The 15,314-nt window shown below is 30.1% G+C and overlaps 1 protein-coding gene across 1 annotated transcript; it reads right to left on the reverse strand.

Annotated features, from left to right (window-relative positions):
• Window positions 1-9,960: 9,960 nt before the first annotated feature.
• LOC107452334 (uncharacterized) lies at window positions 9,961-14,426 on the reverse strand. Its single transcript, XM_016068734.3, has 2 exons — window positions 13,842-14,426; window positions 9,961-10,575 (listed from the first exon to the last, which is right to left on the reverse strand). The coding sequence occupies exon 2, from the start codon at window positions 10,573-10,575 to the stop codon at window positions 10,081-10,083; it is 495 nt and encodes a 164-aa protein (XP_015924220.1). The 5' UTR covers window positions 13,842-14,426; the 3' UTR covers window positions 9,961-10,080.
• Window positions 14,427-15,314: the final 888 nt, after the last annotated feature.

The raw sequence follows: 15,314 nt of genomic DNA on the forward strand, positions 1-15,314 counted from the left end.
AATTGTACAACATTTGTTAAGCCTTCCATTTTTTTCTTATCTTAGAATTTATGTTCTCCAAGTATTCGCTCGTTTGGAACAAGAAACAATTCACACACTTGTTGCAGGCATTTCTAGAATAGTATAACTAAGTGACACTGGCGTTTATTTTATTTATTTATTTATTCATTCATTCACTTATTTACTTATTTATTTATTTATTGGATTAAATAAGATTAACTTATAATTAAATAATTTTTTAGTTTAAAAAATATTAAAGTAAACTAATTGTACAACATTAGTTAAGCCTTCCATTTTTTCTTATCTTAAAATTTATGTTCTCCAAGTATTCGCTCGTTTGGAAGAAGAAACAATTCGCACACTTGTTGCAGGCATTCCTAGAATAGTATAACTGAGTGACACTGGTATTTATTTTATTATTTTATTCGTGAGAGATTTTTGTTCGGCATGGGGCGTTGCGGGGAAGATTTTTTTTCTCTTCCTCTTTTTTTACAGTGACACTTTCCAGATTTTGATGGGGGTCAAATCCTTCAGGGGAAGTGGGTTTTCCGGTCTCCTCGACTTTACTGATGCAAGATTAAAAATAAAAAAATCCATAAGAGGAGGGAAACGAGAATTTGACCCGTTTTGACCTTCTCTCTTCGTTTAATGAAGATATGACAGGAAATTTATCATTTTCTACCCCAAGGCACTCAAACACTACCGCCAACGCAATTATTTGTAAGAACTAATTTTAATTGCTCGATCAACTTTTGAATTATGTTCAGTTTAGACATGGTTGTTATTTAATCAGTATCGTTGAAAGAAAAGCTACGTTCGGTGCAAAGGTGTGTGGGCTACTAAATATTTTTTTTAAAGAAAATGAATGCCTTTTTTTATGATTTATGGCAAAGAAAATTAGTCCATCAATTTTGTTATTAATTATTAAAATGTTTGAAATCAGAGTTCCATGTGACAATTTTATTTTGGTTGTAAATTCACGTAAATGCTTTTTGGAATTACCTTTTTTAAGAGACAGTTTATTGTTTAGAGCAGTGTTTCCCAAAGTATGGTACGCGTACCCCCAGGGGTACGGGAACAGTTCAGCGGGGGTACGCGTTCTTATGCGAAATATCTTGCAACATATGAAAATTTCAAAAAAAATTTTTTAAAAGCAAAACTAGCCATGAAAATTTACGATTACGTATTTTTCTATTGGTTATTTTTGGCAGAGTTAACAGTTAATAATTCGTGGTGTCAACAGCCAGTTGTGATTTTTAACTTTTTTGCATTTTTTATGGTAAAAAATACATTCATTTTTTTATTAGGGGTACACAGCGTTACGAAAAATTTAGAAAGGGTACACAAAATTCATAAGTTTGGGAAACACTGGTTTAGAGGTTTGATTTGACAGTGTTTTCATACATAAAAGAAAACCGAAAAAAAAGCTCGCACAGGAAAAAAGCACCTTATAAATTATTCTACAATTGTGATGTTCAATTGGAATTCAATTGAACCCGAATTTAATGTAATTAAATATTAGATCATCATTAGATGTATCTTAAATAATAATTAAGGTACAAATTTTAATTTGAAGTTTACTTAGCGGAACTTTTAATATTTTATATATTTTTTATTGCAAATACAATTATATAATTTCTTGTAACAGATAGTTTACCAATTAACAATAGTCTTTAGAGGTTGATCTTTTAATGAATACAAAATTACAATACAATAAGTGTAATGAATTAAATTTCGAAAAAATTTTCGAATCGCTTAAGAGTCCTAATCGTTAAGTAGAATTAAGAGAGAATGGTTCCTTTCTGCAAACACACTAAATGAAATAAACACTGATACGCTAATTAATTTTGTAAGGAAATATTTAATTACCTTTCGAATTATTATTATTTATTTACATTAAATTGGGACACAATTGCTCGAATCAAATCGATGCTTACATTTATTTAGAAGTTAAATAAGTTTTTTTTTTTTTTTTGTATTTTTGTTTTTCCGTGCACCGATTTCCATACATATCAACTCTAAAATGAAATTGCTCGACAAACCCCGGGATTTTATTTTATTTTATAACTGGCGTTGAGCAACTGACCTAATTCTGAGTTTATAACTATCAATATTTATCAGTGTAGCCATGCAATTTTGAAGGGAACTCCGGTATATCGTCAGTTATTAAATAAAATAATAAATATTTACCAAAAGTTATTTTTTGCATGAATTAACTTTGGCTAATTAAATTTTATAATTGTGTGCTAAATTTATTTTTGGCCTTATATTTTGAGAGTCTGAAATCCAAATCCATCGAAATAAACGTTTGTTTATTTTGAGAAAGTACGTTTTTGTGTCTGATTTCTTAACTTAAGGTATTGTCAGCACTAATTAATTATCTGTTATTTAAGACAAATTTATTAAATTAGCTAATATTTAATTTGAGGTCACCCCCTCAAACCATTTAAGATTGAATCCTGGAACATGAAGATCTGATCATTAGATTAAAAGTAATTCAGGGTGTAAAATTTTTTATTTTGTGCACTGTGCATGTACATGAACTTTTTAGAAAAAAATCATGACTTGCAAAAGTATCACTTCTTAGAAAATATATAAATTAAAAAATTAGATTTAAAAAAAAAAAAAAAAAAAAATTAGATTTAAAAAAAAAAAAAATATTAAAAACAAGAATTTTTATAAGAATTCTGTCAGTATTGTAATATGTTAGCGTAATATTACTGGATGACTTTAAAACAATCAGTGGACTGTAAAAAAATATTAAATAATTTCGGACCAATTAATACAATTTACCGTAAAATGACTCAGGGGATAGAACGCTCCCCTTCCAATGAGGTGAACCGAATCCCAGCGATGGCTGGTCGATACGAATTCCCCGACCACAGCGCTAACGCAAAATATCCTCAGTATTAGGCGGATCATGAGTAGGAGTCCCCTTGCCGTCAGGCTAACCGTGGGAGATTTTCGCGCTTTTCCTCTCCATGTAAGGCAAATGCGGGTTAGTTCCATCAAAAATCTACTAAATACTTGGTCCAGGAGTTCTCTTGTCTTCTGGATTGGGTTCAAAATTACAAGGCTACGGAGCTGAACATTAGTAGTCGTAAACCTTAAAAATGGGTCTGCTGTTCAACGACGGTTATAATATAAAATAAAATTTACCTTTAAAAAATAGACATCTGTCAATTACTTTGTTATGAAGTTTGTCCCTTCATATCTTTATAAAGTATTTATCACCATAACCTAATCAATTCAAAATCAAAACGTCTGTGAAATGGAAAAACGAAAAATTGTAGTAACTTTTGATGTATTGGTCGTAATTTCACGTGTTGGGATAGAAAATTAAGGATTCCAGGAGCTATCGTTGCATATGCTATTTTTCCTGACTAAACAATGTTTTAAATATTAAAATCAAACACAAAAACGTACGGTGGATCCTTAAATCCTAATTTACTTTTTTCATCTTCTTTGAATCTATTCGTCTTTAAAACTATTCACTACCTGAGGTTAAATAGTTTCATCTCTAAAACTATTTAACCTCTTAAGACCTCAGCTTTAAATAATGGCATAAAATATGATTTTTATTTAGAATTATTATTTCGATTTTTACTTCGAAGAAATTAAAATCACAGACGTATTAAAACATTTTTCTCTAAAAAAAATCTAATTAATTAAACTTAACTTTTAGTTATTTTTAATTAGCACATTTAAAATAATTAATTTTAATTTTTATTATTTAGTTTTATAGTAAGATATATTGCTAAAAAACTTGGTCCGAAACAAAATCCATTAAACTCAAAAAATAAAGTATTTATTAATTTAATTAATAAATTTAATTAAAAATTTTTGTAATTAAAAACCTTCTGCCCAAATTCAATTCAATAAATTCAATTACATTTTCGATTCTGTTCTAAAAATTTAATTATATTTTCACATAGATAATCGATTTGTAAAGGCACACAATTATAACAAAATCTTAAATCTTATTCTTAATCTTATTTTTTAAGACATACAAGTCTACCAAATGTTGTGCAATATATTGGACACTGAGAACTTAAAGAATAAAAACTTTTTGCACTTTTTTTCTAATCCGAATATAATTCCATGTTCCTAAATTTTCAGCATGGAATAAAATGTGAATGTAAATTAACACGCAACATATGAATTAACACGCCAATTTTTTTGCTAATTTCAAAAATGTATTTTAAATATGTATATTTTAAATATTTATAATTGAAATGTGTATATTTTAAATATGAGTTTACTAAGTAGGAAAGTTTGAAAAGGTATAAATTTTTTATATTTAGCTTATAACAGCGAATTTGATATTTACTTATAAACTTCACTCATAATAATAAATTTAAAATGAAATATATTAATCGTTTTAAACATTTTGATTTTTTGGTATTTTGCAGGTAGTGATAAAAAAGTGCAGTTTTCTAACATCAAAAACTGTAACGGCAAAATTGCTTGATACGATTGAAATAGTAGATTTTGAGAATAAATGAAAACATGAAATATATACTTATTTGCCAAGATAGCGATAATGCGCCAAATCTTGCAAACTAATGTTTTATAGTTTTGTTCTCGGAAATGACAGAAAACTTCCTTCGGGATTTGCGCGCCAACGATGATGTCATCCGATTATATTCATTCTACGTCATACCAATTCGTTTTCTTCAAGGACACCTGCGTAATTTTTGATAATTGTTCCTTACTTTTTTTGCATTTGCTTGCATCGAATCACATTTAGATGATAGATAGGAAAGGAAATAAAATTTGCAATATAAAATGAAATACTTAGATCATCATTTTACAAATCATATTGTAAAATATTTGTAGTTCTAACTTTCCATATTGATTAAATTTACGACAAAGTTTAACTTTTTTTTACTAATATTGAAGATTAGAAGTTAGTTAATTTATTACTAAATTATTTTATAGATTTAACCCTATTTCAAACACATGGACAACATTAGGTACAATTGCATCCCTTGTAAAATATTATTTTTTAATGATTTTTTTTTTCTGTTAGTATGCCTTTATAAAGAATTTCTGTAAAAATATAATTGGTTTTACCTTCGTTAGACAAAATTTTAATCACAACTAAAAATAAATTTGTTAATTAATTATTATTTGCTAAATAAATTTAGTAATAAATTATTATTAATTAATTATTTATTAATTAGATTTAATAAATTAGATAGAGGTAACCTTTTGAACAGTTTTAAGGCTGATAAATATTTTATTAGAGTCTTGCGTATTTCATTTTGTAACCGAAATCTGACGAAAAACATTATTAATAGGAAACTATCCTTCAATATCCCACAATATTAAAATTTATAATTTTTTAGTAAAAAAAAATCTCATTAAACTTTATTGAGTTTTTTAATAAATTGTTTTAATCACATTTATGATTTTGCTTCTTTCTAAGCAACATATTTCTCAGAAAAACCATATTTTCTGCCATTTTTAAAACTCAATACCCAGAAGGTTAAAGGTTCTCTCAAATATGACGCAGAAAATTTTAATAAAAAAGCATTAAATTATTATTTAAATTATTGTAGGTTTAATATTGTTAAACTCAAAATGTAACAAAATAATGATAACAAAAAATCCTGAGAATGTTCAGTTTCTCAGGAATCATTCGACCGATTTCGTTCAAATTTTGTTTTCTACCGTTCAAAATTACATTCTTTTAAAGGATATAAAAATGTGTATGTTTCTATTCAAAATGTTTTAGAATATTATCAAATAAGTTTATAAAATAAAATAGTCATTTTTTTAGTGGAATTATCTTTGGATATACGAATTATATAACTGTGTGAAAAAACTAATTCAATTCACCTAAAAATTTCTTGAGATATGGCGAAATACGCAAAATACGCTTCTGTCTTTGTGCTGCAATGGAGTGTTAAAGTGTGTTGATACGTGGACAAAATCATCTTCATTTGAGGTCCCTGTTAAATAGGAGGGTAATAATACAATCAACAGTAAGACCAAATAAAAAAGCCATTTTAATTTAACTGAAAAAAAAGAAACAATCGAACGACATAGAGTCATAAAAATTTTAATCCATATTTTGAATTTATTTTTATGTAAATATTTTACGATAAATATTTATTTTTAACAAAATATTCTTAAATTTTTCGAAGCGTAAAAAAGATTTCATTTATTTTTTATTTATTTTTATTTTTTAACTTAAACTATATTATTAAGCTTGTTTCTACCAGTTAAGCGTGCTTGACGCGTACATACTCGTCGTGAAAAAAAATTATCAAAAAAAAAAACTCGAAATTTCAATAAAGTACAAGAAGAATATCACTTGATGGTATGTCTTTTATATTGCAGAACACAGGGGCACAGAAAGGCTCATGACCCTAAATTGATCATATACATAAGCCATGACTTGATTGGCGTGTGTTGATTTATGTGAACAATTAGGTGGGTCATTATTAACCCTTTATTCTACGAAGTAGAGTTCTAGATATTCTTGAATAAAAGAAACTGAAGCATTCGGTCCCAAAACTTTTGAAGAATCTGAAGCAAAACTGGAAATCAGCTGGGAAAAAAAACTGGTTGCAAAACCAAATAATATTTAGATTGTTTTTGTTTTGAGTAAACTCATACTATTAGAAATTGTAAATTATTCATCCCTATTTACTTTATGCTAGGAAAAAAGAAAAAAACAGTTATGTATATATATGTTATAACGGTTAAAGAAATTTATTTTTTTCTTCGTAAATGCTGTGATATTTTAGCGTAGTAATGCTTAATTTATTGTAATTTCATACATTTAAATTTTTCCCGTTATGCAATTTTTGTTTCATTTATTTATACGTTACTTTTATTCGAATATATTCTATCGTTATTTTATGGCCGGCTATGTGCCCGAGCGGTTAGCGCACCTGATTGCGAAGAAAATGGGCGCGGGTTCGAATCCCGCTCTGGGCATGGATGTTTCTCTCTCTTGTGTTGTCCTCTGTTATGTGCGATGTGTGAATGTGGCCCACCCTATGAACGAGTTTGTGGCAGTGTGGCGTGGGCAATGTTACTCGTCTCCGTGACTTTGGCTCACAGGTGCCCACTGGGTAACGCGAAATGAGTAACACATCTGGCATCTTCTAAGGCGAAACGAATAAAATTCAGTGCCTGCCATTCGAAAAAAATAGTTATTTTATGATTTGTGTGTTGTGATTTTGCATTTGGCGATTCGTTTTCAATATTATCTCTCAAGAATATTTTTCTCTTCAATGTATTTTTTATAGCCTTTTGCATGTGGCTTACCTAAGGCCTTTGCTTTTAGTAAGACTATCTCTGCTTTATTTTTAAATTTATGATGGTTGAACTGAAATTTTCTTTTTCCATTAACTTAGCTTTGAATCCGACATAGTCTTCTTTAATGTTTTGCGTATCGCCCTCCGACCTTTTTCTTCCATAAAAATAAAATCATTCTCATCGAAATTTTGATTGGAGGAGACTATTTCTTCTTTGTCATTTTGATCACCATTATTTCTTATTTCCAATACAAAATTTGTAACCGTACGCAGAAAATTTTGGCCAAGTTTCGTTATAAATAGATACATTGAAAATTTTCTCCACAACCATTTGATTTCAATTCGTTTTCATCGAAATAGCTATTCCATGCATCTGATACAAAGTATTTTGGCTCTATTTGACACCAAAACTCACGAAATAGCTATTCCATGCATCTGATACAAAGTATTTTGGCTCTATTTGACACAAAACTCGCGAAATAGCTATTCCATGCATCTGATACAAAGTATTTTGGCTCTATTTGACACAAAACTCACGAAATAGCTACTCCATGCATCTGATACAAAGTATTTTGGCTCGATTTGACACAAAACTCACGAAATAGCTATTCCATGCATCTGATACAAAGTATTTTGGCTCCATTTAACACAAAACTCAAAAGTTTTTCAAAATGAGCATGTTTACCAAAATTCGTAGTGAAATTTTGAGCACTAAAAATCAATTTCCATAAAGAGCAAAAATTAAATTTTTCGATAGTTTGCAGAAGTTGCAGAAAATATTTTTTTCACACAAAAAATAATTTTATTTGAATTCATGAAATTTTTTTAAGTTTATAACAATTTATTTTAAATATAATTTAATATTTCAATATATTTTGACTCGATTTATGTATTTTAAATTGATTCAGTGTATTATATTTTCGAGAAGTAACGTTTATTCATTGTAATTTCAAAAATTTTGATTTAGTAGCGTTTCAATTTTTGTTTCATTTATTTATACGTCACTTTTATTCAATTGTTATTTTATGATTTGTGCCGTATGATTTTGCATTTGAAAAATATCAACTGATAATTTCCAAAACCTTTATCTTATAAGCTAGTCTCTATATCTTAAAATAATTTACTACATCTTTTGCTCACTAAATTATCTTATAACCCTTATTTAGCTCATTACCTATGATCCAAATTTACCTTTTTTCAATAAATCAGATTTTTCATGTTCGCACTCAAAGAATCTCTCATGGAACAAACTCTCTACCCAAAATATTTTCTATTAGGAAATTAAAAAATCACCATAAAGTGTTCAATTACAAGTAAATGCAAAATTTCATTTAATTGAATAATTTAAAAAATAATTTGGCCGACAATTTGATTTAGATAATCTCATAATTATACTTTGTAGGTAAAAGTTAATTCAAATACTCTTTCTTTTAAAAGTTTCTTGTCTATTTTACAATTAAATAAGAACTTTCCACAGCAGTTATTACGATATTAAAAAAAACTAAAGGTTGCCTTAACATAGTTATATAAATCTATCACAGTTTCAAAAGAAAGTTCTACATTTAAAAAAAAACTTATAATTTTTAAAATATATCTTCTAAAAGTTTATGGTGCAGACGTAAGAACGAACTCCTTTTCCCTTTCACCATTTGTTTTCAACTTAGTTTTTTAAATTTCGAAAGAATATTCATGTACTGAATACTTTACTGTCTGCAACAAAACTGAAAAGAGCTTAACATTTCTTTGACATTATAGTTTAGCTTTTTAAGTCTTAAAAAGTAGTTTACATCGATTATGCTTCTTAAGTTACTGTTTCGGATAACTTCAATTATCAAAGCCTAATTTATTAGTCTGCTATATATTTTTCGAATTTCGGAATAAAATTCTACTGCACTCCTAAAAAAAAATAAGAATGAAGATCAAGTTTTATACAGTTATGTATAAAACCTTGATATTAATATTGTATCAACGAATACGAAAAATAAAAATTGAAGAATGGTGAAAAAGTATAGACTAACTACATATGACTAACAATAAATAATATTTCTTTAGAGAAAAACAAATATATTTTTCCTTTTAAGAACGAACTAAACTCTTCTTCGCTGTGGCGAAGCAAAGAATGGCGCCAGATCTTAGTAAAATGTCATACAGGAGAGCTGGTCCTCAAACGACGCTAGATTGAAAAGTAGCCTTCCGGTATAATAAGATTTAACTGAAATAAAACTATTACTCATGGCCAGTCTAAAGTGATGCACCGAAAGTTTTCAATTTATTCAGTTTTCACTAAATAATCACTGCCTCAAGATGACGCTATACATCGGACGAAATCCTTCATAGCTAAATAAACCATGAAGTTTTACAGGTGACAAAATTTGCTAAACATCGAAAAGTAGATGCAAATTACGATGACGTGGGAGGGAAGTTATCCTGGAATAAATTTATTTTCCTTTCGATATGAAGGACATTTTTTAAACTTAAGGTTTCCTGAACTAGTTTATCTAAACTTAACAATGGAGGTTTAACATTTGTCGCGAATGATTTATCCCGTTGTATATAGTCATCTTAAGACAAAGTTTAAGCAGAAAAATAGGCGAGTATTTTAAAACTTCAAGTGCAATAATTGGAGAACATAACTCAACTAATCTAAGACAAGAATTAAATAATAAAGAAAGAATTTTAAACTATAGCAGCATAAGAATTAAAACTTTATTTAAACAAGGTCATAAAAGTGGAACGGCAAGATAAGGGCTTAAAAATAGCAACGTAGTCTCCCACAAATTAAACATTGTTTGAAAGTGTTCCAGATCTACTGTTCCATTGGAGGTGCGTCTTCATCAGAGGGATCATCCTTTAAATCGGGTTTATCAGGAAATTCCTTTTCTAGGGGAGATTGAGCCACAGAGGACTCTTCAACCACAGAACTTTCAGTGGCTATCCCACTAGACTCTTCTTCAAAATAACCTTCCATGTCAGAATGAAGGAAACCTCCATGTTGTCTTGCATATTCAGCCTTGGATATTTTCTGTTTCTTTCCTCTGCTCCACCATTTCTCGCCTTTGCTTTTCTTTTTAGTAAATCTTCTAAATCTAACTTGTATGTTTGAAGTAAGTGTGGCAAAGAAGGACGTAGAAGAGCCCGGAACTGCCTCAGCTTCTGGTACTGCTGAAGACTCTCCAGTCTCTGATGAAGGATGCTGAATTGAACCACTACCAGACTCCAAATCTGGTACTTCAGTACGTTCTTCCTCTGCTGGTGACGTTGATTTCTCACTTTTTGAAGGAGTAGGTTCTCTTTCAGCCATCTAAAAGAATTAAATTTTAAAATAAATTAACACTGAAACATTAACAATTAAACTAATAGTTCTGTGAAATTTTAATTTTTCATAAATTCAGCACAATGACTCCATCTAGAGTTGTTTTAGACGAAGTTAACTTGCCATTTCCGTAGAAATTTTGCTGATACAATAGAAATGCACAACTTCACTGCATCGGAATCTGCACTTTAAAAGAAATTTTCTTAGAACAAAAATTTAAAACCGAATTGGGAACTTCAGTTTGTTTTTGGTTGTCGCAGTGTTGATTTAATAGTTATTCTAAGTGAATTTCCGATTAACACTATCGGACTCAACTATTGCAAAGGACTACTTTCTTAAATAGATATTATAAATTTCAAGACCTTCAATTTTCAAATTACACACTTAAAAAATTACTTTTAACTTGCTTTGTGCCTAGTTCGTAGTAAATTTGAGATTTTTCGACAATATACGTTATGCATCTTCTGTCAAATCCATATTTCAGAATACTCCAAACAATCAAAATTGAGAAGTTTAGGAATATGTAAATCTTACGTTTAGCTTTCATGGTATGCAATTGGATTTAAAAAAGCACTTATTACGCTACATATAGCAGTTTTTAAATTTATTTTTGGTAAAAATATTTTTAAAAAGTAAAAATTTGTAATTTAGTTCTGAGTGAAATTTTTTAGAGTAGTTTTAAATAAATTACAAAGATAACTATTAAGAATTAAGTGCCCAAAGGACTGGTGTTCATATTAAATACAATAATTACACTCAACCTGTCTAAATACTCGCATCCGGCCTACAGCCAAGTTTCTCTAAAAACTGGATATTTAAAATATTGGTACTGAAGTTTTAAAACACTGGTTTTTGAAGTTAGGAATTCTCTTACAAATGAAATCAGTATTTACTCATTCGACTCCAATACTAATTAAAACTAGCCCATTTCCTTGATAACGAAATTTAAGAAAAATAATTTTAAGACTTATTGTCAAAAGTCGTAATATATTCACAATCTTACAGAACCGATTTAGCTAGTGTAATACCAAAACAGAACAAAAAGGAAAGCCATCTATACTTTGTGTGAGCTAAAAATTCCCGTCACAAAGTCTGAGGCCGTCTGTTGCTATGGAAACAAGAATGGCGCATTTTAGGGAGGGTGGCTTCACTCTAGGACTAACTCAATAGACAGAAGAGATTCTCTTTATCTTGCCGAAACCCTAGTCATATCTCGTTACCATAGTCACCACCACAAGTCCAGACGAATGTCTGGAGAAGTTCTTACTTTAGACAAACTATATAATATAAATATTTAATTTAATTACGTAGTTTGAATTTAAACCTAGTTTCCATAACGATAAATTGTTATTTAGTTGAAATTTAAACATTTCAGTTTATATGTATTTAATAATCTGAGTAAAAATATTCTAAAAGCAAAGAACCAGAATTTTTAGATCCAGGGGAAGCTAGTAAAATTTGAATTAAATTTAATTCATCGTACACATTTGTCAGGAGTAAATATTTTAGAAATAGTCCTTTGTTTTAAGGTACGAACTGTCACACGTAGCTCTGACTTAACTGCTTGTTGAAAAGGCAATATGCTATGGAAAGCAAAGTCTACCTAAATATAGGTGACCCGTTAAACAAAGTCATAAAAGGTAGCTTTTAAATTTCGGGATAAGACTTTCAGAAATTATGCTGTTTGGGTCAATACAAAGTCTGCAACCGTATACAGAAAATGTTAGCTCAATTTCGTTCTAAATGGAAACATTGAATATTTTTTTTCCAAAATCATTCTATTTAAATTAATTCATAGAAATAGCTATATTCCGTGTGATTCTATATTGAGCTGATACAATGTATTTTGCACACACAAAATAAAAATGTTTTAAATGAGTTGACCAGAAGTCAAAGTAAAACTTTGAACACCTTAGAAGTAAATTTAAAAAGTCAAAATTTCAGATAATTTTCAAAAGTTTTGGATATATATGGAAAGACCAATTTAAAAAGCTTTAATCGTGAAATTTTTAAGTGCCTTAACAATTTTAAAAAACTGTTAGGCGATAGATTAACAATATGGAAAATCTATCCAACAGACCTATCTATATGAATCTAGTACAAAAGTAGTAATAGGAACTGGAACTCTTTTTACTTTGGAAAATTAAATTCGAATGAAATCTATTTTAAAAACAGTCTTGAAAAGCTTTAAAATTTCAGTTTAACTTCTAATCAGATTTAGGCACAAAAGTATCTGGAATATTTGAAATATGAATTTTAATTTCGTAGAGATTTTCAGTAATTAGTAAGTATCTTAAGTTTAAAATAACATTAACGCAGTTGGATACCAGTATAAAGATTTCGTTGGAATCCAAATCACAGGATTTATTCCATTATAAACTAACTTCTTAAGCACCAAAATGTATTTTATATAAGCGAAAGAAATTAAATTTAGAAAGTAAACCTGACGAAAAAATTCTAAAGTGGTTTAAGTTCTTTAACTGCAAATTAATACTTGCATGCTCAATTTGCAAGAATTACAAATTAGAAACTATAACCATAAGATAAAGATAAAGATAAATTTATTTAAACTTTACGAATTTAAGACTAATTTTAGTTTGATTAAGCCGAATTCCGTTAAAGATAATTGTATAAGAAACTTTTAGATAAACTCAAAAACTATTCGCAATCATTGATTTTATGTTAATCTTAAGTTTAAAACGCTTCGAACAAAATTTATTAATATAAGGAGTCAGTCCACAAGCTGTATAGTTCTAGTCTACATTTCTACCAATTGCATAGACAGTTTGAGAAGATTTTTTAAAATTAAGATTTAATAGCAGCACTAAAAACACACGTTCAAAGGAAAATGCAATACATTAGATAAAAAAAAAGGACTACTTAGCCTATCATTAAGATCTTTAAAAATCTTGTGAAAATGGACTTCGCATTAGGAAAAATCTTAAAGTTAAAGATCGGTAATCTTTAGATGAATAAGTTTAAAGTAATTAGAGAGATAAAGATATGCTCAGCAGAGATTATTAAAATTGTGATATAGTAAAAATTAGAATTAAGAAAGTTGCCAGTCTAGCACTATATACGTATATATATCACAACAAGAAATTCTTACTCAACGGCTAAAATTACACTTCGAAGAAATTTTTAACTTCAAAATAAAAAAGATGCTAACGTAATAAATTATAACTTAAAACTTATAGACTTAACTACTACATTAAACGTTTAATTAGTTGAAGACAAATCAAAACGAGTCTTACCTTTAAGAAGAAGCTTGGAAATTATCACAATCCAAATATGATCGCACTGCACAAACAAAATTTCTGAAGCAAATTGGCACAGACCAGGCTTAAATAGACAAATCTGAAACCGGATGTGAAAGCGCATTTTATTGCGACATGCGCATAGGGCTATTTTCTTAAACAGTATCTGCAGTTAGTTAGTGCCTGAAGTTAGTGTCTAAATTACAGTTTCTTAAACAGTACCTTTAGGAACCTCTTTGGACAAGCGGTCTCACTGATCTACCAAAGGCTTTATAGATTTGAGGTTGTGGGTTCGAATCCTACCGTAACCTTACATGGATCTTTGTGATGCCCTTCTCTATTTTGTGCTCTTTGGCATTCAACGTAACAAGGGCTAATAAGCCCTCTTTCCAATGAGCACACCAACCTGCATATGTATGCAAATGTGCAACAATTAAGTCCCACGGTAATGGACAGATCAAAAGATCCGATTTCAATAAATCATCGAAGTCAAGCGTTGCTGGCAACGGTCAGTGAGCAGATAGTTGACCACTTGATTAGCCTACGAAGGGATTTGTTCCTCGTTAAACAGTTCTACCGTCCAGAGCTCGACTTCGCTGGCAGGTCGTCGGGCTACCAAAACGAAAAGTCATCCCCTCTGCAGAGGATCAAAATTGTGATGATCCGAATCATTCTCAGAGACGTTTCTCAGAATATCTCCAATAGTCCATTGTGTAGCTCTAGTGCGACAAAAACAAAGCATTACTACTGTGACTACTGAAAGCCTGTTAATTTTGTTTAAATATAATTACAGGTTTATGTGCTCATTACAGATCTTGTAAAACTAAACAACTGTTAGCTTAAGTTATAGAAAGGTTTCAAAAAGACACATCCAGGGGTGGGATTCGAACCCTCTACCTTGACGCTACTGAATGAGCGGTGGAACAATGATTGTGGAGTCCCCCAAAATGCCTAATAGTTATTCACTTGTAAACAGTAAGTTTTCTCTGTAACTTCAAAGCACGAACCTGCAATATCCACTATGGCTGTCTGTAGGCTATTCGACTTACTATCGCTTACTCCACACATACTCTATGCCTGATAGCAGGCACGTGACATCACAAGAGGATCGAAAGCATGATTTTTCTACGCTAATTCTCCTAGTTTGCGTTCCACAGATCGGTAAGACAAGGTTCCCAGCAGATCACCGAAGTCAAGCATCACTGGTTGCGGTCAGTGTGCGGGTGGGTGACCACCTGGTTCAGTCTGCGTAGGGATCGAAGGTGTGCGGTATTGGTCCTCGTTAAACTGTTCTACCGTAAAGTGCTCGACTTCGCGTGCAGGTTGTCGGGCTACCGAAGCGGGGGTGCCATCCCCTCTGCAGAGGATCGAAATTGTGATGGCGTGTCTTCGGATCATCCTCAGGGATGTTTCCCAGACCGTCGCCAATAGCCCATTGTGCAGCTCTAGTGCGACGTAAATGAACTACAA

The sequence above is a fragment of the Parasteatoda tepidariorum genome, chromosome X2 (genome assembly GCF_043381705.1).
Source record: "Parasteatoda tepidariorum isolate YZ-2023 chromosome X2, CAS_Ptep_4.0, whole genome shotgun sequence".
Taxonomy (NCBI): domain Eukaryota; kingdom Metazoa; phylum Arthropoda; class Arachnida; order Araneae; family Theridiidae; genus Parasteatoda; species Parasteatoda tepidariorum.